Source organism: Anomaloglossus baeobatrachus, chromosome 2 (assembly GCF_048569485.1).
Source record: "Anomaloglossus baeobatrachus isolate aAnoBae1 chromosome 2, aAnoBae1.hap1, whole genome shotgun sequence".
Taxonomy (NCBI): domain Eukaryota; kingdom Metazoa; phylum Chordata; class Amphibia; order Anura; family Aromobatidae; genus Anomaloglossus; species Anomaloglossus baeobatrachus.
In genome coordinates, this window is record NC_134354.1 from 108,757,673 (window position 1) to 108,775,179 (window position 17,507).

The window sequence follows — 17,507 nt, forward strand, 5'->3', positions numbered from 1 at the left end:
ACCGCCGCTGCCACTTTTATTTAAGGCGCCGCTGGGATTTGTGGTGCGCCGGGGACTTCCGCGCCGGCCAGCACTGATATGCCGGCCGCGCTTATTAACTCGAGTCCCCGGCTTCTGGGCCTAGTCTCCCTTCGTTACCGCCCACAGGCCTGACAGTCAGGGTAGGGGCGTGACGCTGCATAGCACAGCAGCGCTGAGAGCTGGAGTATGTTTTGCATACTCCACCCCTCTCACTGTGTGCACTGTGAAACCGGATTCCCGCACTTTCTCAGGCACGCCCACGGCTTCCTTCTCTACAAGGACGCCGGCAGCCATTAGTGTCAGTTTCTGTACGATACAGAGACAAGTGTGGAAGACCCTGGCATTCTGATAGTCACACAATCGCTGCAACAGGCGTTAAGCAGCACCTGGGGTGCTAACCCCACTAGTGCAGAAGTGCACTTATAGAGATGCTTGTACTATATACATTGCACTGTTTGGTCGCACGTTGTATATACCCTCCTGGATTGTGCGGAGGAGTTATCAGCATATTCTCTGTGTAAAACAAAGGTGCAGAACCACATGTTTTTTCTATGCAGCCGGTACAGCATGTACGGCTATACGGCCGGCAGGTTACATAGACCCCCGTTATATCCAACTCAGCCGGAGTCTCTGCTAATGGCCAGAGGATGAGGACGGTGTCTGCAGTATTTACTGACAGATTTTCTAGGACTATGGCTATGATACTAGAAGCCTAGCAGTCCGGACATGTCTCTCACAACATGGGCACTGGTGAATCATTGATCCATGGCCCCCCTCAGTGTGAACATCTAACAGCTCCGGGAATGTCACACGCATCCCAGAGTCACGGCTCTGCACAGACGTCAGTCCCAGACGGCCTAAGCGGGCTCACTATGAGCGGCCCTCGGTTTCATCAGGGTCCTAGCAGAAGGACTCTCTGTGTAATGTGGCGGCAGTAGCGGCTCAGGATTCTGATCCTGAGACCGCTCTCAATCTGGATACACCTAATGGTGACGCCATAGTGAATAATCTTATAGCGTCCATCAATAGAATGTTGGTTATGTCTCACAGCTCCTCCAGTGGAGGAGTCAGCTTCACGTATTTTTCTGGACCACTCTGCCTTTAGTGAGGCAGTCCAGGAACACCACACTTATCCAGATATGCGCTTCTCCAAACGGCTTAGGATACACGTTATCCCTGCCCCCTGACGTGGTCAAGGACTGGACCCAATGTCCCAAGCGGCATCCTCCAATCTCCAGGCTTGTAGCTAGATCCATAGTTGCAGCGGGAGATAGAGCTGCACTTAAAGATGCCACTGACAGACAGATGGATCTCTGGTCTAAATCCATCTATGAGACTGTCGGCGCACGTTGGCTCCAGCATTCTCACCCTTGGGGCACTCCAAGCTATTTCAGCTTGTCTTACACAGATTGACACGGTTACACGTACATCTGTGCCGCAGGTGGCATCCTTAACCTCTCAAATGTCTGCATTTGTTTCTTACGCGATTCAGGTTGCCCTAGACTCTGCGAACCGTACGGCAGTAGCCTCCGCTACTCCGTGTTTTTAAGCAGAGCCTGGTCTGCTCGTTAAGTGAATGGAAGGCAGATTCTGCTTCCAAAAAAGGTTGCTTAACCAGTTGCCTTTTTCTGCTGACCGACTGTTTGGTGAGCGTTTGGATGTAACCATTAAACAGTCCAGGGGTAAGGATTCTTCCTTTCCTCAGCCCGGACACAACAAACCTCAACAGAGCAGGAGGCAGTCGTGGTTTCGGTCTTTTCGAGGCTCGGGCAGGTCCCATTTTTCCTCGTCCAATGTGGTCTCAACAGGATCAGAGGAGCTCAGATTCTTGGCGGGCTCAGTCGCGCCCAAAAAAGAGACAGTCTGAAAATCCGCTTCCAAGGCGGCTTCCTCATGACTTGCGGCCTCCTCTCTCCGCATCCTCGGTCGGTAGCAGGCTCACCCGCCTTGGCGATATTTAGCTGCCATAGGTCAATGACCGTTGGGTGTGAGACATTCTGTCTCACGGGTACAGGATAGAGCTCACTTCTCGTCCTCCAACTCGATTCTTCAGAACTTCTCCACCTCCCGGCCGAGCCGCTGCTCTTCTGCAAACAGGGTGCACTCTATAGGCAGAAAGAGTGATGACCCCCGTTCCTCTTCAGGAACAAGGTCACGGTTTTTACCCCAAATTATTTGCGGGGCCTATAAGAACGGGCCGTTCCGTCCCTTCTGGATCTAAAACTGCTCAGCAAGCTCGTGGACACCAGGCGGTTCCGGATGGAATCCCTCCGCCATGTCATCGCCTCAATGTCCCAAGGAGATTTCCTAGCATCATTAGGCATCAAGGATGCTTGTCCACACGTGCCGATTGATCCAGAGCACTAGCGTTTCTACGCTTCGTTATAGGAGACGAACACCTTCTGTTCGTAGCTCTACCTTCCGGCTAGCGACAGTCCCACTGGTCTTCGCCAGGGTCAGGGCAGCAGTAGTCACAGTCCTGCACTCTCAGGGTCACTCTGTGATCCCATATTTAGACGATCTACTTGTCAAGGCACTCTCTTAGGAAACATGCCGACACTGCCCGAACGTTGCGCTGGAGACTCTCTAGAGTTTTGGGTGGATCATCAACTTTTTGAAGTCAGATCCGACCCCGACCCTATCGCTAACATATCTAGGCATGGAGTTTCATACTCTCTCAGCGATAGTGAAGCTTCCGCTAGACAAACAGCATTCACTACGGGCTGCAATCTCTTCTTTAAGAACCAGTCGCATACATTGAGACGCCTCATGCACTTCCTACGTAAGATGGTAGCAATGGAGGCAGTTCTTTTCGCGCAGTTTCATCTGCGTCCACTACAATGTGACATTCTCCGCCAATGGGACGGGGAGTCGACCTCCCTCAACAGAGTCGTCTTTCTTTCTCAGGCGGCCAAGGAATCTCTACGGTGGTGGCTTCTTCCCACCTTATGGTCAAAAAGAAGGTCCTTCCTATCCCCATCCTGGGCGATAGTTACGACAGACGCGAGTCTATCAGAGTGGGGAGCAGTTTTTCTCCACCACAGCGCTCAGGGTACGTGGACTCAGCAAGAGTCCACCCTTCAGATCAATGTTCTTGAACACAGAGCAGTGTATCTTGCCCTACAAGCCTTCCAACACCAGCTGGACAGCAAGCAATTCCGACTTCAGTCGGACAACTCCACAGCGGTGGCATACATCAACCACCAAGGAAGAACGCGCAACCGGCAAGCCTTCCAGGAAGTCCGGCAGGTTCTGATGTGGGTGGAAGACACGGCATCCACCATATCCACAGTTCACATCCCAGGCGTGGAAAACTAGGAAGCTGACTTCCTAAGTCGCCGGGGTGTGGCCGAAAGGGTATGGTCTCTTCACCCGGACGGGTTTCAGGAGATCTGGCGCCGCTGACAGAGGCCGGACGTCGATCTAATGGCGTCACGGCACAACAACAATGTGCCAGCTTCATGGCACGGTTTTCACAATCATCGAGCTCTGGCGGCAGACGCCTTAGTTCAGCATTGGTCGCAGTTCCAGCTACCTTATGTGCCACCTCTGGCATTGTTGCCCAGAGTGCTGCGTTAGATCAGGACCGACTGCGGCCGCGCCATCCTCGTCGCTACAGATTGGCCGAGGATGTTGTGGTTCCCGGTTCTGTGGTGCCTCACGGTAGGCTAACCGGGGGCACTACCAGACCAATCAGACTGGCTGTCTCAAGGGCCATTCTTCCATTTGAATTCTACGGCCCTCAACCTGATGGTGTGGCTTTGAGTCCTGGAACCTAGTGTCGTCAGGATTACCTCAGGACGTGGTTGCCACCATGAGACAGGCTAGCATACCAACGTCCGCCAAGATTGACCACAGGACGTGGAGGATATTCTTATCTCGGTGCTCGGCGCAGGGTGTTTCTCCCTGGCCGGTTGCATCGTCTATGTTTCCTTCCTTCCTGCAATCTAGGTTGGAAAGAGGGTTGTCGCTCAGTTCCCTTTAGGGACAAGTCTCAGCGCTATCTGTATTTTTTCAGAAACGACTTCCTCAGGTACGCACGTTCCTACGGGGAGTTTGTCTTCTCAGCACTCCGTACAGGCGGCCGTTAGAGCCCTGGGATCTGAACAAGGTTCTAATTGCTCTCCAGATGCCGCCTTTCGAGCCTTGAAAGAGGTCTCCCTTCCCGCTTTTCTCGGGAAGTGGCCTTCTAGTAACGGTCTCGTCTCTTAGGAGACTTTCCGAGCTAGCAACGCTCTCATACAAATCTCCCTTCCTGGTCCTTCACCAGGACAGGGTAGTTCTGCGTCCGATTCCGGAATTTCTCCCTAAGGTGGTATCCCACTTTCATATCAATCAGGATATCACCTCACCTTCTTTGTGTCCTCGTCCAGTCCATCAATTTCAGAAGGATTTGCATCTGTTGGTTCTGGTGAGAGCACTCAGGTTCTACTTCCCGCATGGCGCTCCTGCGCCACCCGGATGCACTCTTTGTCCTTGTCGCTAGTCGGCGTAAACAGTCGCAAGCTTCTGAATCCACCCTGGCTCGGGGGATCGAGGAACCAATTCTTGAAACCTACAGTTCTACTGGGCTTCTGGTTCTCTCAAGGCTGAAGGCCCATTCTACCAGAGCCGTGGGTGCATCCTGGGCATTACGGCACCAGGCTGCGGCTCAGCAGGTGTGTCAGGCACCTACCTGATTGAATCTGCATACTTTTACCAAGCATTTTCAGGTGCATACCTACGCTTCGGCAGACGCCAGCCTAGGTAGATAAGTCCTTCAGGCGGCGATTGCCCACCTGTAGGGAAGGGCTGTTTGACGGCCCTATCACGAGGTATTCTTTTACCCACCCAGGGACTGCTTTTGGACGTCCCAATTGTCTGGGTCTCCCAATTAGGAGCGAAAAAGAAGAAGGGAATTTTGTTTACTTACCGTAAATTCCTTTTCTTCTAGCTCCAATTGGGAGACCCAGCACCCGCCCTGTTTTCTCGGGGTTTTTTCTGTTTTTTCGGGTACACATGTTGTTCATGTGGTATGGTTCAGTTCTCCGATGTTTCCTCGGATTGAATTGGTCTTTAAACCAGTTATTGGCTTTCCTCCTTCTTGCTTTGGCACTAAAACTGGTGAGCCAGTGATCCCACTGGGGGTGTATAGCCAGAAGGGGAGGGGCCTTACACTTTTAAGTGTAATACTTTGTGTGGCCTCCGGAGGCAATAGCTATACACCCAATTGTCTGGGTCTCCCAATTGGAGCTAGAAGAAAAGGAATTTACGGTAAGTAAACAAAATTCCCTTCTTTGTGTACTCACCGTAAAATCGTTTTCTCTTAGCCATCATTGGGGGACACAGCACCCACCCTGTTGCCCTGTTGGGCCTTGGTTCTCTCAGTACCTTATTTGGTTATGACTTCTTTTCTCATGTTCCTCTGTTGAGAATTTTTTTCTGCTTTTTTCTCCTACTGCTTGTGTACTAAAACTGAGCCTGCCTGGCCTGGCCAGGGGGTGTATACTGCAGAGGAGGAGCTATGCTTTTGCATCTACTTAGTGTCCTCCTATGGATAGGCAGCATAACACCCCATGGTCCTGTGTCCCCCAATGATGGCTAAGAGAAAACGATTTTACGGTGAGTACACAAAAATCCGTTTTTTTGTTTTAAACCCTACAAAACTCATTTTCTTTATCTTTATCATAACTGCTCGCGGTCCGGGGTGCATAGTACACCTGACAGGTTCCCTTTAAAGAAAAAACTTAAAAAAAAGAGAATTCTGTTTACTTACCGTAAATTCTTTTTCTTATAGTTCCGTATTGGGAGACCCAGACATTGGGTGTATAGCTTCTGCCTCCGGAGGACACACAAAGTACTACACTAAAAAGTATAGCTCCTCCCTCTGAGCATATACACCCCCTGGATAAACAAATATAGCCAGTTCAATGCTTTGTGTTCAGGAGGCATACATCCACACATGCATTCTCATCTGAATTTTGATTTTTGGAAAGAGTTTAAAGAAAAGCGGGTCCAAGCCTGGACTCCCGGCATGTCCCTTCTCACCCCACTGTGTCGGCGGTGTTGTTAAGGTTGATTTCAGGGCTGGAGCCTTACATGCCGCGCTCCTTCACCATCCCTCGGGCTCTGGCTTGAAGTGGGAGCCAGCACGGTTCTCCCTGCCTTTCAGGAGACCGGTCTCCATCCGCAGCCCTTCAGGATCCTGCCGGACGGAGCACTCATCCCCAGGGACTTGAAACCCTGCGTCTCACAAGCTAAGTATCTGAGACGTTATTTTCGGGGGGTCCCTTGTACTTTATTGTTGGGGAGAGTGGGCTGTGTATCTGTTCTGACATTTCCGGCCGGTTCTCTGGTTTTCACCTGAGAACCGCGCCGATGGTGCCTGCGCGCCGGTCGCATCGTTAAATTTAGGCCCCGGCTTCGCCTGAGGCCTAGTTTCGATTTCACTGCCCCTGCATGTCAATCATGCAGAGGGACAGTGCGGCTCCGCCCAGCGGCCGTTCGGCACAGGGAAGGGACACTCCTCCCTGAGGAAATGTCCCCTCCCCTGTAAATCTCCTTGGCCCTCCAGATCCCGCTCTCAGAGTAGGCCCCGCCCCCTCTCCTCGCTCCGGCGCCATTTACCAGCGTTCTCACAGCGATCGGCGCTGGCTGCAGCATCTCTGCTAATCTGTCTGGGGGTCCGTGCTGTGGGATCTGTAGGGCACACAAACGGTCTGGTAAGCCACAACCTCCGGTTGTGGACCTGCTTATATACTCTCTGGGGGTCATTCTGGCTCAGAGCCCCCACTTCAGCAGCATGTCTCACACGAGGAGCAAGGCTGCAAGGCTGTACGCAATATGCACTGCATGTAAGCTCGTGCTGCCTGAACCGAGCACATATCCACATTGTGATGCCTGCTCTAACCTGGCAATGCCTCAGCCTGGTATCGCTCCCACAGTGGTCCCTCCGGCTGCTCCGGCTCCGGTGGCTGAACCCCCGGCTTGGGTAGAATCCTTCTCTAGGTCAATCTCCCAGTCTTTTGCCGACTCCATGGGACAGCTGTCCCAGACTTTGCTGACCATTCATCAGCCTTCTTCTCAGGGCGCCTCTGCTGCTAAGGCTCTCTCAGCAGAGCTCACAGAGGATTCTTCATCTGGTCCCAGACCCCGTCCTCCTAAAAGGAGACGCAGGGCTCACTCTCCTTCCTCGTCCCGTGGCTCTGATTCACGAGCTGACTCGCAGGACGAGGAGGATGCCTTTACTGGGGGCTCGGACGCTACCTCCATGTGCCCCATTGATCTGTCCGAAAGTGACGCAGATGTTAGTGATTTGATTGCGTCCATTAATTCTGTACTGGACCTCAATCCGCCAGTATCAGAGGAGCAACCCTCTCTGGCAGAAAAGCACCAGTTTACCTTGCCTAAAAGGACAAGGAGTGTGTTCTTTAACCACTCCAGTTTTCAGGCCACTGTGACCAAGCCTAGGGCCTGTCCTGACAAACGCTTCCCAAAGCGTGGTTCGGATGACAGTTTTCCCTTTCCACCAGAGGTGGTCAAGGAGTGGGCTCATTCACCAAAGGTAGACCCTCTGGTGTCTAGACTCTCAGCCCGGACAGTTGTATCAGTGGCTGATAGCACCTCACTTAAGGATTCCACTGACCGCCAGGTTGACCTTCTGGACAAATCTGTATATGAGGCGGCAGGGGCCTCGTTCTCCCCATCTTTTGCAGCAGTGTGGGCTCTCAAAGCCATCTCTGCTTCTCTAGAGGAGATGCATTCCCTCACCAGGGACTCTATGCCCGAGATGGTTGCCTTAACTTCCCAGGCTTCGGCCTTTTCATCCTATGCCATGTCTGCCATGCTGGAGGCTTCTCACCGCACTGCGGTGGCTTCGGCTAATTCCCTCGCTATCCGCAGGATCTTGTGGCTTTGAGAGTGGAAGGCAGACGCTTCTTCAAAGAAGTACCTTGCTGGGCTCCCTTTTGCTGGATCCAGGCTATTCGGCGAACAACTGGATGAAATTATTAAGGAAGCTACTGGCGGGAAGAGTACTTCCATGCCACAAACTAAAACCAGGAAACCTGTCCAGGGCAGGAACCAGTCGAGGTTTCGTTCCTTTCGTTCCTCCAACTGGTCGTCCTCTAAGCCCTCGGCCTCGTCCACTAACTCAGCCAAGGACCAAAAACCCAACTGGCGCACGAAGCCGCGTCCTCAGAAGACCGCAGGAGCTGCTGCCACTAAGGCAGCCTCCTCTTGACTATCTGGCCACGCCAGCAACGTCCTTGGTCGGTGGCAGGCTCTCCCACTTTGGCGACGTGTGGTTTCAACACCTTCTCACAGGCCGTGGCATCCTTGCAGGCCAATGGAGTAATTGTACCGGTTCCCGCCCGGGAACGGTTCAGAGGTTTCTACTCAAATCTCTTCCTAGTCCCCAAAAAGGACGGTTTCTTCCGGCCCATCCTGGATCTCAAGCTTCTCAACAAGCATGTTCAGGTGCGGCATTTTCGCATGGAGTCTCTGCGATCAGTCATTGCCTCAATGACCCAAGGGGATTTCCTGGCATCCATCGACATCAGAGATGCCTATCTGCATGTGCCAATTGCAGTTTCACACCAGCGTTGGCTACGTTTTGCAATCGGAGAGGAACATTTCCAATTCGTGGCTCTCCCCTTCGGGTTAGCCACGGCCCCTCGAGTATTCACCAAGGTCATTGCAGCAGTGGTTGCGGTTCTGCACCTCCAGGGGTTGGCAGTGATTCCTTACCTGGACGACCTTCTAGTCAAGGCTTCATCCAGTGCAGACTGTCAGCGGAGTGTCTCGCTCACTCTCGCCACTCTAGTCCAATTCGGGTGGCTTGTCAATCTGCCCAAATCCACTCTGACTCCGACCCAGAAGCTCACGTACCTAGGGATGCAATTCGAGACTCTGCCGGCACTTGTGAAGCTGCCCTTGACGACTTCTGGTATCCCTCCTGAAGTCATCTCCACTATGACTCGGGCTCGGAAGTCTTCCTCAGCCAAAATCTATCACAGGACCTGGAGAATTTTCCTGTCCTGGTGTCGCTTTTCCGGCCATGCTCCTTGGCCTTTTACCTTGCCGACCCTCCTGTCCTTTCTACAGTCCGGTCTGCAGCTAGGACTATCCCTCAATTCCCTCAAGGGACAGGTCTCGGCTCTGTCAGTGTTGTTCCAGCGGTGTATCGCCCGGCTGGCTCAGGTGCGCACCTTCATGCAGGGCGCATCTCACATCATTCCGCCTTACCGGCGGCCTTTGGATCCCTGGGACGTCAATTTGGTCCTCACGGCTTTGCAGAAACCCCCCTTTGAGCCTCTTAGGGAGGTTTCTTTGTCTCGTCTTACACAGAAAGTGGTCTTTCTAGTGGCCATAACTTCCCTCAGGAGAGTCTCTGATTTGGCTGCGCTCTCTTCGGAGTCACCTTTTTTGGTTTTTCATCAAGACAAGGTGGTTCTCCGTCCGACTCCGGACTTTCTCCCTAAGGTGGTTTCTCCTTCCACCTTAACCAGGACATTACCCTGCCTTCCTTTTGTCCGGCTCCTGTTCATCGCTTTGAAAAAGCGTTGCATACTCTGGATCTGGTGCGGGAACTCCGGATCTATGTGTCTCGCACCGCTGTTCTTAGGCGGTGCACCTCTCTTTTTGTGCTAACCACAGGTCGGCGTAAGGGCCTCTCAGCTTCTAAGCCGACCTTAGCTCGTTGGATTAGGTCGGCCATTTCCGATGCCTACCAGTGTACTCAGGTGCCTCCCCCGCCGGGGATCAAGGCACACTCGACCAGAGCTGTCAGTGCCTCTTGGGCTCTCAGGCACCAGGCTACGGCTCAGCAGGTCTGTCAGGCTGCCACTTGGACTAGTCTGCATACCTTTTCGAAGCACTACCAAGTGCATGCTCATGCTTCGGCAGATGCGAGCTTGGGCAGACGCATCCTTCAGGCGGCTGTCGCCCATTTGTGAAGTTAGGTTTCGCCTACGTCTCAGTTTTCTGTTTATTCCCACCCATGGACTGCTTTGAGACGTCCCAATGTCTGGGTCTCCCATAGGAACGATAAAGAAAAAGAGAATTTTGTTTACTTACCGTAAATTCTTTTTCTTATAGTTCCGTATTGGGAGACCCAGCACCCTCCCTGTTGCCTGTTGGCAGTTTCTTGTTCCGCGTGTTATCACCGGCTGTTGTTGTAGACAGAGGCTCCGGTTGTTCCGGTTCTTGCTCTATCTCTACTTGTGGGTGGCTATTCTCCTTCAGCTTTTGCACTAAACTGGCTATATTTGGTTATCCAGGGGGTGTATATGCTCAGAGGGAGGAGCTACACTTTTTAGTGTAGTACTTTGTGTGTCCTCCGGAGGCAGAAGCTATACACCCAATGTCTGGGTCTCCCAATACGGAACTATAAGAAAAAGAATTTACGGTAAGTAAACAGAATTCTCTTTTTTTTAAGTTTTTTCTTTAAAGGGAACCTGTCAGGTGTACTATGCACCCCGGACCGCGAGCAGTTCTGGGTGCACATTTCTAATCCCTGCCTAACTGTCCCTGTATACACTAGCATAGATAGAGATCTTTTGAAAAACAATTTCTATAGATCCTTTATGATATGCTAATGAGCGCAGGGACTAGTCACAAGTGCATTAGTTCCTGTGCTCATTCCACCCTCTTAGCCCACAGGGGCGTTGTAATATGCTCTTCAGTGCTCATTGCCCAGTGTCATCATCAGTGGAGACGAGCATACCTGTGTCACTGTTACAGATGCCAGGTTCAGTGCGTATGATCAGAAGTCTAAGGCACTTCCGGTCATGCACACTATGAAGCCGGGTGTATGCGTCCCAGCTTAAGAGAGGTCTAGTGCGCATAACCGGAAGTGCCAGGACCTCTGATCCTAAACACACCTGTGTCCGTTCTCACTACTTCAGAACGTCAGGTTTAGGACCCGTGCGCATGATCAGAAGTTCCAGCACTTGCGATCACGCGCACTAGACCTCTCTGAAGCCGGGACGCGTATACCCGGCTTCATAGTGCGCATGACTGGAAGTGCCGGGACTTCTGATCATGCGCACTGATCCTAAAGCTGGCATCTGAAGCGGTGACACAGGTACGCTCATCACTGCTGGTAATGATGCTGGGCAATGGGCATTGAATAGTATGTTAGTATGCCCTTCATCTATGCTACTAGATACAGGGACTGTTGGTCAGGGATTAGCAATATGCAGCCAGAACGTCTAGTGATTGTGTGCATATTGCACCTGACAGGTTCACTTAAAAGCTGCAGTTTGTATCAAAAGCCTGGAAATAAGAGTTCAGTATTGTCAGCCCTTGATCTTGATCTAGTTTTTTTAGGGTCAGGTTTTGGGGCTAAAGCATAACAATCCAAAGTATTGCTGAAGGCAGCCATGGCAGTTTTACTTGGGCTCCACCAGTACGAAAAAGTTGGGTATATAAAGTTTCTTATAATTTTCCTGTACTGTATGGCCGTACAAGAACCATGAAAGGCCGTGCACAGTATAGCTGACATAAAATCCTCTTCTCTGCAGCTGCTGCTGACACTTTTACTTTAAAACACCAGCATCTGGAAATCTCTACCAACCCCGCACAGTACGCCATGATCTTGGATATCGTCAACAATTTGCTGTTGCATGTGGAGCCCAAACGAAAGGTGTGTGATCATTTTGACATAAAGTGTGTATAGAGTGCCATCTATAAGTAGATACACATACACACAGACATAAAGAGGGCCTTGAACAAGTATTCATACCACATGAGCTTTTTTAAAAAAAATTTTCATGTAGCACCCACTAACGTAAATGTATTTTATTGGGATTTTATATAATGTAGTAAATGTTTGTGTAGTGCACATTGTTTTCTAAATCTTTTAAAAATACAAATCTGAAAATTGTTCTGTGCATTTGTTTTCAGATCCCCTGAGTTAATACTTTGTATGATCACCTTTCGCTGTAATTACTACTGCAAGTCTTTTGGTATATGTCTTTCCCAGCTTTGCACACCTAGAGGCTGAAATGTTTGCCCAATCTTCCTTTCAAAATAGCTTCAGCTCAGTGAGATTGGATAAAGACGTCTGAGAACAACAATTTTCAAGTGTGACTACAGATTCTCAATGGGATTTAGGTCTGGACTGTTACTAGACCTTTCACACGCATGAAAATGCTTTGATCTAAACTGTCCATTGTAGCTCTGACAGTATGTTTAGTGTCATTGCCCTGCTGGAAGATTAACCTAATCATCCCCGCAGCATGATGCTGCCACCACCTTGTGTGATTGTGGGTATGGTATTTTCAGGGTAACATGCAGTGTTAGTTTTCTGCCACACATAGAATACAAAACACTATTTTGCTCTCATTTCACCAGGGCAACTTCTTCTACACTCTTGCTGTGTCTTTTGTATGGCATGTGTAAGAAAGTGGTTTTGTCAGCTTTTGAACTGAAGGCCTAAATCCCATTGAGAATTTATGAAAAGATTTGAAAATTGCTGTTCAGACATGTCCATCCAATCTCGCGGAGCTACAACTAATTTGCGAATGGGCAAAATGTTTGCCCATTCGCAAACTTTTATCTGAAAATAAACCAATTTGTGAGTGTGCGTTTGGTTGTGGGTGCTCATTAGAAAGCATTAAAGATGTTTTCCCATAGACAGTATTCATTTTAAAGTTGATTTGTATCAATAGATCTTATAATAATAATTTATACATTTTGGATATGTTTAAAAAAATGTTCCTGTGCTGAGATAATCTGATATATGTTCCCCCGCTATGTACTGTGTAATGGCCGTGTCTCACCATACAGGGACATGGTCTGATCATACCACATCTCCTGGGCCGGGGAGGAAGTAAAAGAGTATAAAGACTTTGCATCATGGGATCGTAAATGAGTCTTTCTATGGGGTAAAATATTTTTTTACAAACAGGCAGGGAAATTCTTTACCTCACAAAAAACAGATATGATCCCATGCTGTGGTATCTGTATACTCTCCTTTGGGTCCTCCCCTGCCCGGGAGCTGTGGTATGATCACACCATGTCCCAGTATGGGCAGACACAGCCATTACACAGTATATAGCAGGGGCATATATATATATATATATAGATAGATAGATAGATAGATAGATAGATAGATAGATAGATTTTTATATATATATATATATATATATATATATATATATATATATATATATATATATATATATATATATATATACCTCAGCACAGGAACATTTTTTTTAAACACATACAAGTGTGGACATTATTATTATTCCAAGATCTATTGATTAAAATTAACTTTGTAGGAAAACCCATTTAAGTTGCTTACGGCTCCAATCAAATTCCGTTTCTGGCCGTGTCAGTTGGGAGGCTCCGTAGACCCCATTCACCCGGTGCATGTCAAAATATTGTCCCTGGCTTAGCTTTTTTCATTGTATTGGAAATCATAATCTACTATTCTTTCCTTTTTTGAGAGACACGAGAAAGTTGTGCTTACTGTGTAGTAAGTGTAGAATATGTGGGTGTTTTACTTAGATTACATTGGGAAATAAGTGTGATTAGTTGATTAGAGATACTATGAGTTATGGCATATATGGTATTCAGGTGGCTGCAGCACAGATTAGAGTTGTAAAATGAGTAAAGATATATAGGAACACAGTACAAAACAGAATACAGATCGACAGTGAACAGGTGAATATATGTAAATAATCACAACCCAATACAAGCAATAATGGGATGTGTTTGTAACTGTGTCACTTCACTTATTGCACTCGGACGTCGTCGATAGAATACATTTTTCCTCGTCTCACCAGGAGCACAGTGAGAAGAAGCAGCGAGTGCGTTTCCAGTTGGAGATCTCCAGTAATCCCGAGGAGCAGCGAAGCAGCATCCTACATCTCCAGGAAGCCGTCCGACAACACGTGCTGCAAATACGACAGCTGGAGAAGCAAATGTACTCTGTAGTGAAGGTCCGATCCTCATTTTTATTGTATTTTACACTCAGGTTGTTCCCTATCACTACCTTTTACAGTACATAGGCTGGATTCATCAAGTCATACTATGTAGTACCCTATGATAACTACCGTGTTTCCACGAAAATAATACACTGTCTTATCTTATTTTTTGCCCCCAAAAATGTGCTTCGGCTTATTTTCAGGATTGGGCTTATTCTCAGGGAAACATGGGTTTGGGGGTAGGTTAACCTCCCAAAAAGGCAGATACCCTCTCTCTCAGGAGAATGATACCTACCAGACCCTGGAAGTTTGTGTCGCTCCCAGGTCCTCCTGCAATCCCTGGTGGCATTCACACACACATCACATTGCACAAACAATTATAAATCAGATTGCACATACAATTACACATTACACACACACACACACACACACACACACACACACACACACACACACTTACACATCACACACACACACACACCATTCGGTGATACCTATTGCTTCCAGCCGGCAGGGGAGCTTGGGACACAGTCAGTGGAGCACGAGGACCTGCTGTGGAAAGAATCGATGTGTTCCACCACAGGGCCTCCATGCGTTCCACCACAGGTCCTTGTGCTCCACTGCACTGCATCCCAGGCATCCCTATCGGCTGGAAGCAAGAAGTATCACCAAATGTGTGTGTGTGTGTGTGTGTGTGTGTGTGTGTGTGTGTGTGTGTGTGTGTGTGCGCGCTCCACTTCAGGTCCTCCAGTTCGGGGTCTGTGGAGTATTATTGTGTGGTCTGCTTTCTTCTGGGTCTGTCTGCTTTCTATAATGAAGCGTCCTGCAGAATTCTTTAACTTGTTTAGCTGCATGGACACTTCATTATTAAACCACAACTACCCTGAAAACTCCTGCTAAGGCTTATTTTCGGGGTAAGGCTTATTTTCAAGGAAACACGGTAGTGGGTGGGTGCATCACTGTTCTAAATTGAAATTTATAACATTTACTTTATTTTCCAGTTGCTTCATGATGAGAGCAAGAATGAGTCTCTGAACGAGCAACACCTCAAACTACAAGGGCAGCTCTTCCAGGAGAAGATGGACTTGCAGCAGAAGAGTGAGGAACTGAACATCCTCATTAGGTAACCTCTCATACACATGATCTAATCACAGCAGGGGGCATGTCAGACTGCCGTGTATGAGGCGATATAGTCCAGCAATGATGAGGTCTTAGTGCTAAAACAATTGTTGCAAGTAAACAACAGCAGGCAGCTTGATGAGAGGCATCACTGAATTCTCTGTGTTAACTGTTACAGCATTACAGATTACATAGCGAAAATCTGCTGATAGATTCCATTAAGTCACTCAATGTCTTTCCCTTTTGTGGTTTTAAGTCCCCTATACAAGTTAGACTAATGTTAGGCTAAACTACCAGTTCAGCCAACATCCCGTGTATTGGGTCGCTGGCTAACTTGCCAGTTGGGCTTGTCTGCTTTCGGACTGCCGATTACTCTATTCTCTAGGAAATGAGGCGCCAGTCGACATGTCAGCCGGCAGCTTTCCGGGACTACAGCAGTGCTTGGCCGAACAAGTGCTCCTGTGTATGGGAGAGTTGCCTGAGATGGCTGTCGGCCAAATGATCGGCCGATGCATTGTTTACTCTGCAGGCATCTAATGCCTATTGCCGGCTTTAGTGACCTTCCTAAGTAATTGTTGTATGTTAAAAGTCTAGATAAAATGTGTTGAGTCTTTTTTCAGATGCTTTAAAGACTTCCAGCTGCAAAGGGCAAATAAAATGGAATTGCGCAAGCAGCCAGAAGATGTCAGCGTGGTCCGACGGACTGAATTCTATTTTGCACAGGCACGATGGAGACTCACGGAGCAGGATGGACAGTTGGGCATTGCAGAGCTGGAACTACAAAGGTTCCTATATAGCAAGGTAGGAACAACAAGATTGAAATATCTATGAAATCTGAGACCTTTATAATAAAAATATGAGCTAGAGTGGGTAAATTGAACTAAGGATTTTCAGGTCCTTTGGATAGGTGATCAATATCCTATTATCGGTATTCTAGCTACCAAGCCACCCTCACGATTTGCTGGAGGAGCTGCAACACTTTGGCAAGTGCTTATTGTGTACATGGCACAGCTCCATACAATGTGTAATGGCCGAGTCTGGTATTGCACCTCAGTCCAAGTCATCTGAATAAGTTTGATCTTCAGAGATCGGCATGCCCAGACACAGCCGGTGCACGGTGTATGGGGCTGACTGATCAACCATGAGGAGGCTGCGTCGCATGTCCCTCACCGACCTGATATTCATAACCTATGCTAACAATATGTCCTCAATGTCAAATACAAAGTTTACTGGGAAGAAATAAAGGATCAGATAAATTACAGAAACAGCCACTCACCAGTTGCAGTCAAGTTAGGTATTCAACCCATCTACCTCGTTTTGTTTTTGTTTTTTTAAGTTTTCCAGGGCAGCACCAGCGTATATTGATATTTTCTTTTATAACGCGATGGAGAGGTTTTGTGCTGATTTCCATTGTGAGATGGTTGTTACTCTTGATGACATCCAATGTCTGGCTACACATTTTTTTGCTATCAATAGGACCTCAGTCAGGACTAATCTATGTACAGTCCTTTGGCATTGTTCAGAGTCAATAAATAATAGACAATTGTTGGGGTCATCTGTGAGGGGCATCCCCATATGTTAGTGTAGGACCTGGACCACTTGTGCTAAGTATCGTCTGATCCCCGGGCAATCCCAGAAACCGTGAAAAAACATTTCCGGGCCTCTGTCACATTCGGTGCACCTATGTGGGAATTGAGGTTGTACCCTGTGTATTCTGAATGTGATATAATACGTACGGTGAAGAATATATAATTGTGTGGCCCTTTCAGTATGGCTTGGGGGAACATGTTTAAGGGCTTCCAAGATGAGCTCCCTGTTCTCCTCGAATATCAGTCTTATATCTGTCTCCCACTAGCTTCTCATTAAGTCATGTAATTGCTCCATGCTCCCTGCCAGCAAACGAGTATATAAATGGCATATAAGCCCAGATCCAGGGTGATTCAGTAGTACCTGGCACAAGGGGAAGTTTTTCAGAACAGTGAGTGGACCCGGGAACAAGATCTGAAGGGCATATTGTAACTGGAAGATTTAGCTTTTCTTTTAGCATCTGGAAGAGTTTGAAAGTTCCAGCCCTTTCCCACATAGGACCCCAATTGAGATTTGACAGTTCATTGAGGGTTTTATTATGCAAAAGTGGAGTGTGGCTGTCATAGTGAGGGGACCAAAGCAACCTCCATATTGAAGACTTGACTTAAAGGGCTGCCTGAGAATCTGGTATCAAACAGAAACTGATGGTGTGCTTGTAGAGGAGCAAAGTAGCACATGTATTGGATGTGGAATCTTTGGGTTCCAGGCTCAGAATGTTCTCCATATTAAAATTCTGGAAAATCCCTTTAATCACATTTTTTTTCATTATTTTATGGTTGAACTGTCTATGTAAATGGCTTCAGATTGAAGATTCCTTCCTCCAGACAAAGCTTCTCCAGGAAAGGTTGTATGTAAAAGAGGGTC

At 48.4% G+C, this 17,507-nt stretch overlaps 1 protein-coding gene across 1 annotated transcript in view; it reads left to right on the plus strand.

Moving 5' to 3' along the window:
- Positions 1-17,507, plus strand: part of BLTP2 (bridge-like lipid transfer protein family member 2) — a 193,338-nt gene that overhangs the window by 151,220 nt on the left and 24,611 nt on the right. Inside the window, exons 29-32 of the mRNA XM_075335259.1 lie at positions 11,526-11,647; positions 13,797-13,952; positions 14,939-15,060; positions 15,677-15,857. Of these exons, the coding sequence (XP_075191374.1) occupies positions 11,526-11,647; positions 13,797-13,952; positions 14,939-15,060; positions 15,677-15,857 (581 nt within the window). The remainder of the gene's footprint in view (positions 1-11,525; positions 11,648-13,796; positions 13,953-14,938; positions 15,061-15,676; positions 15,858-17,507) is intronic.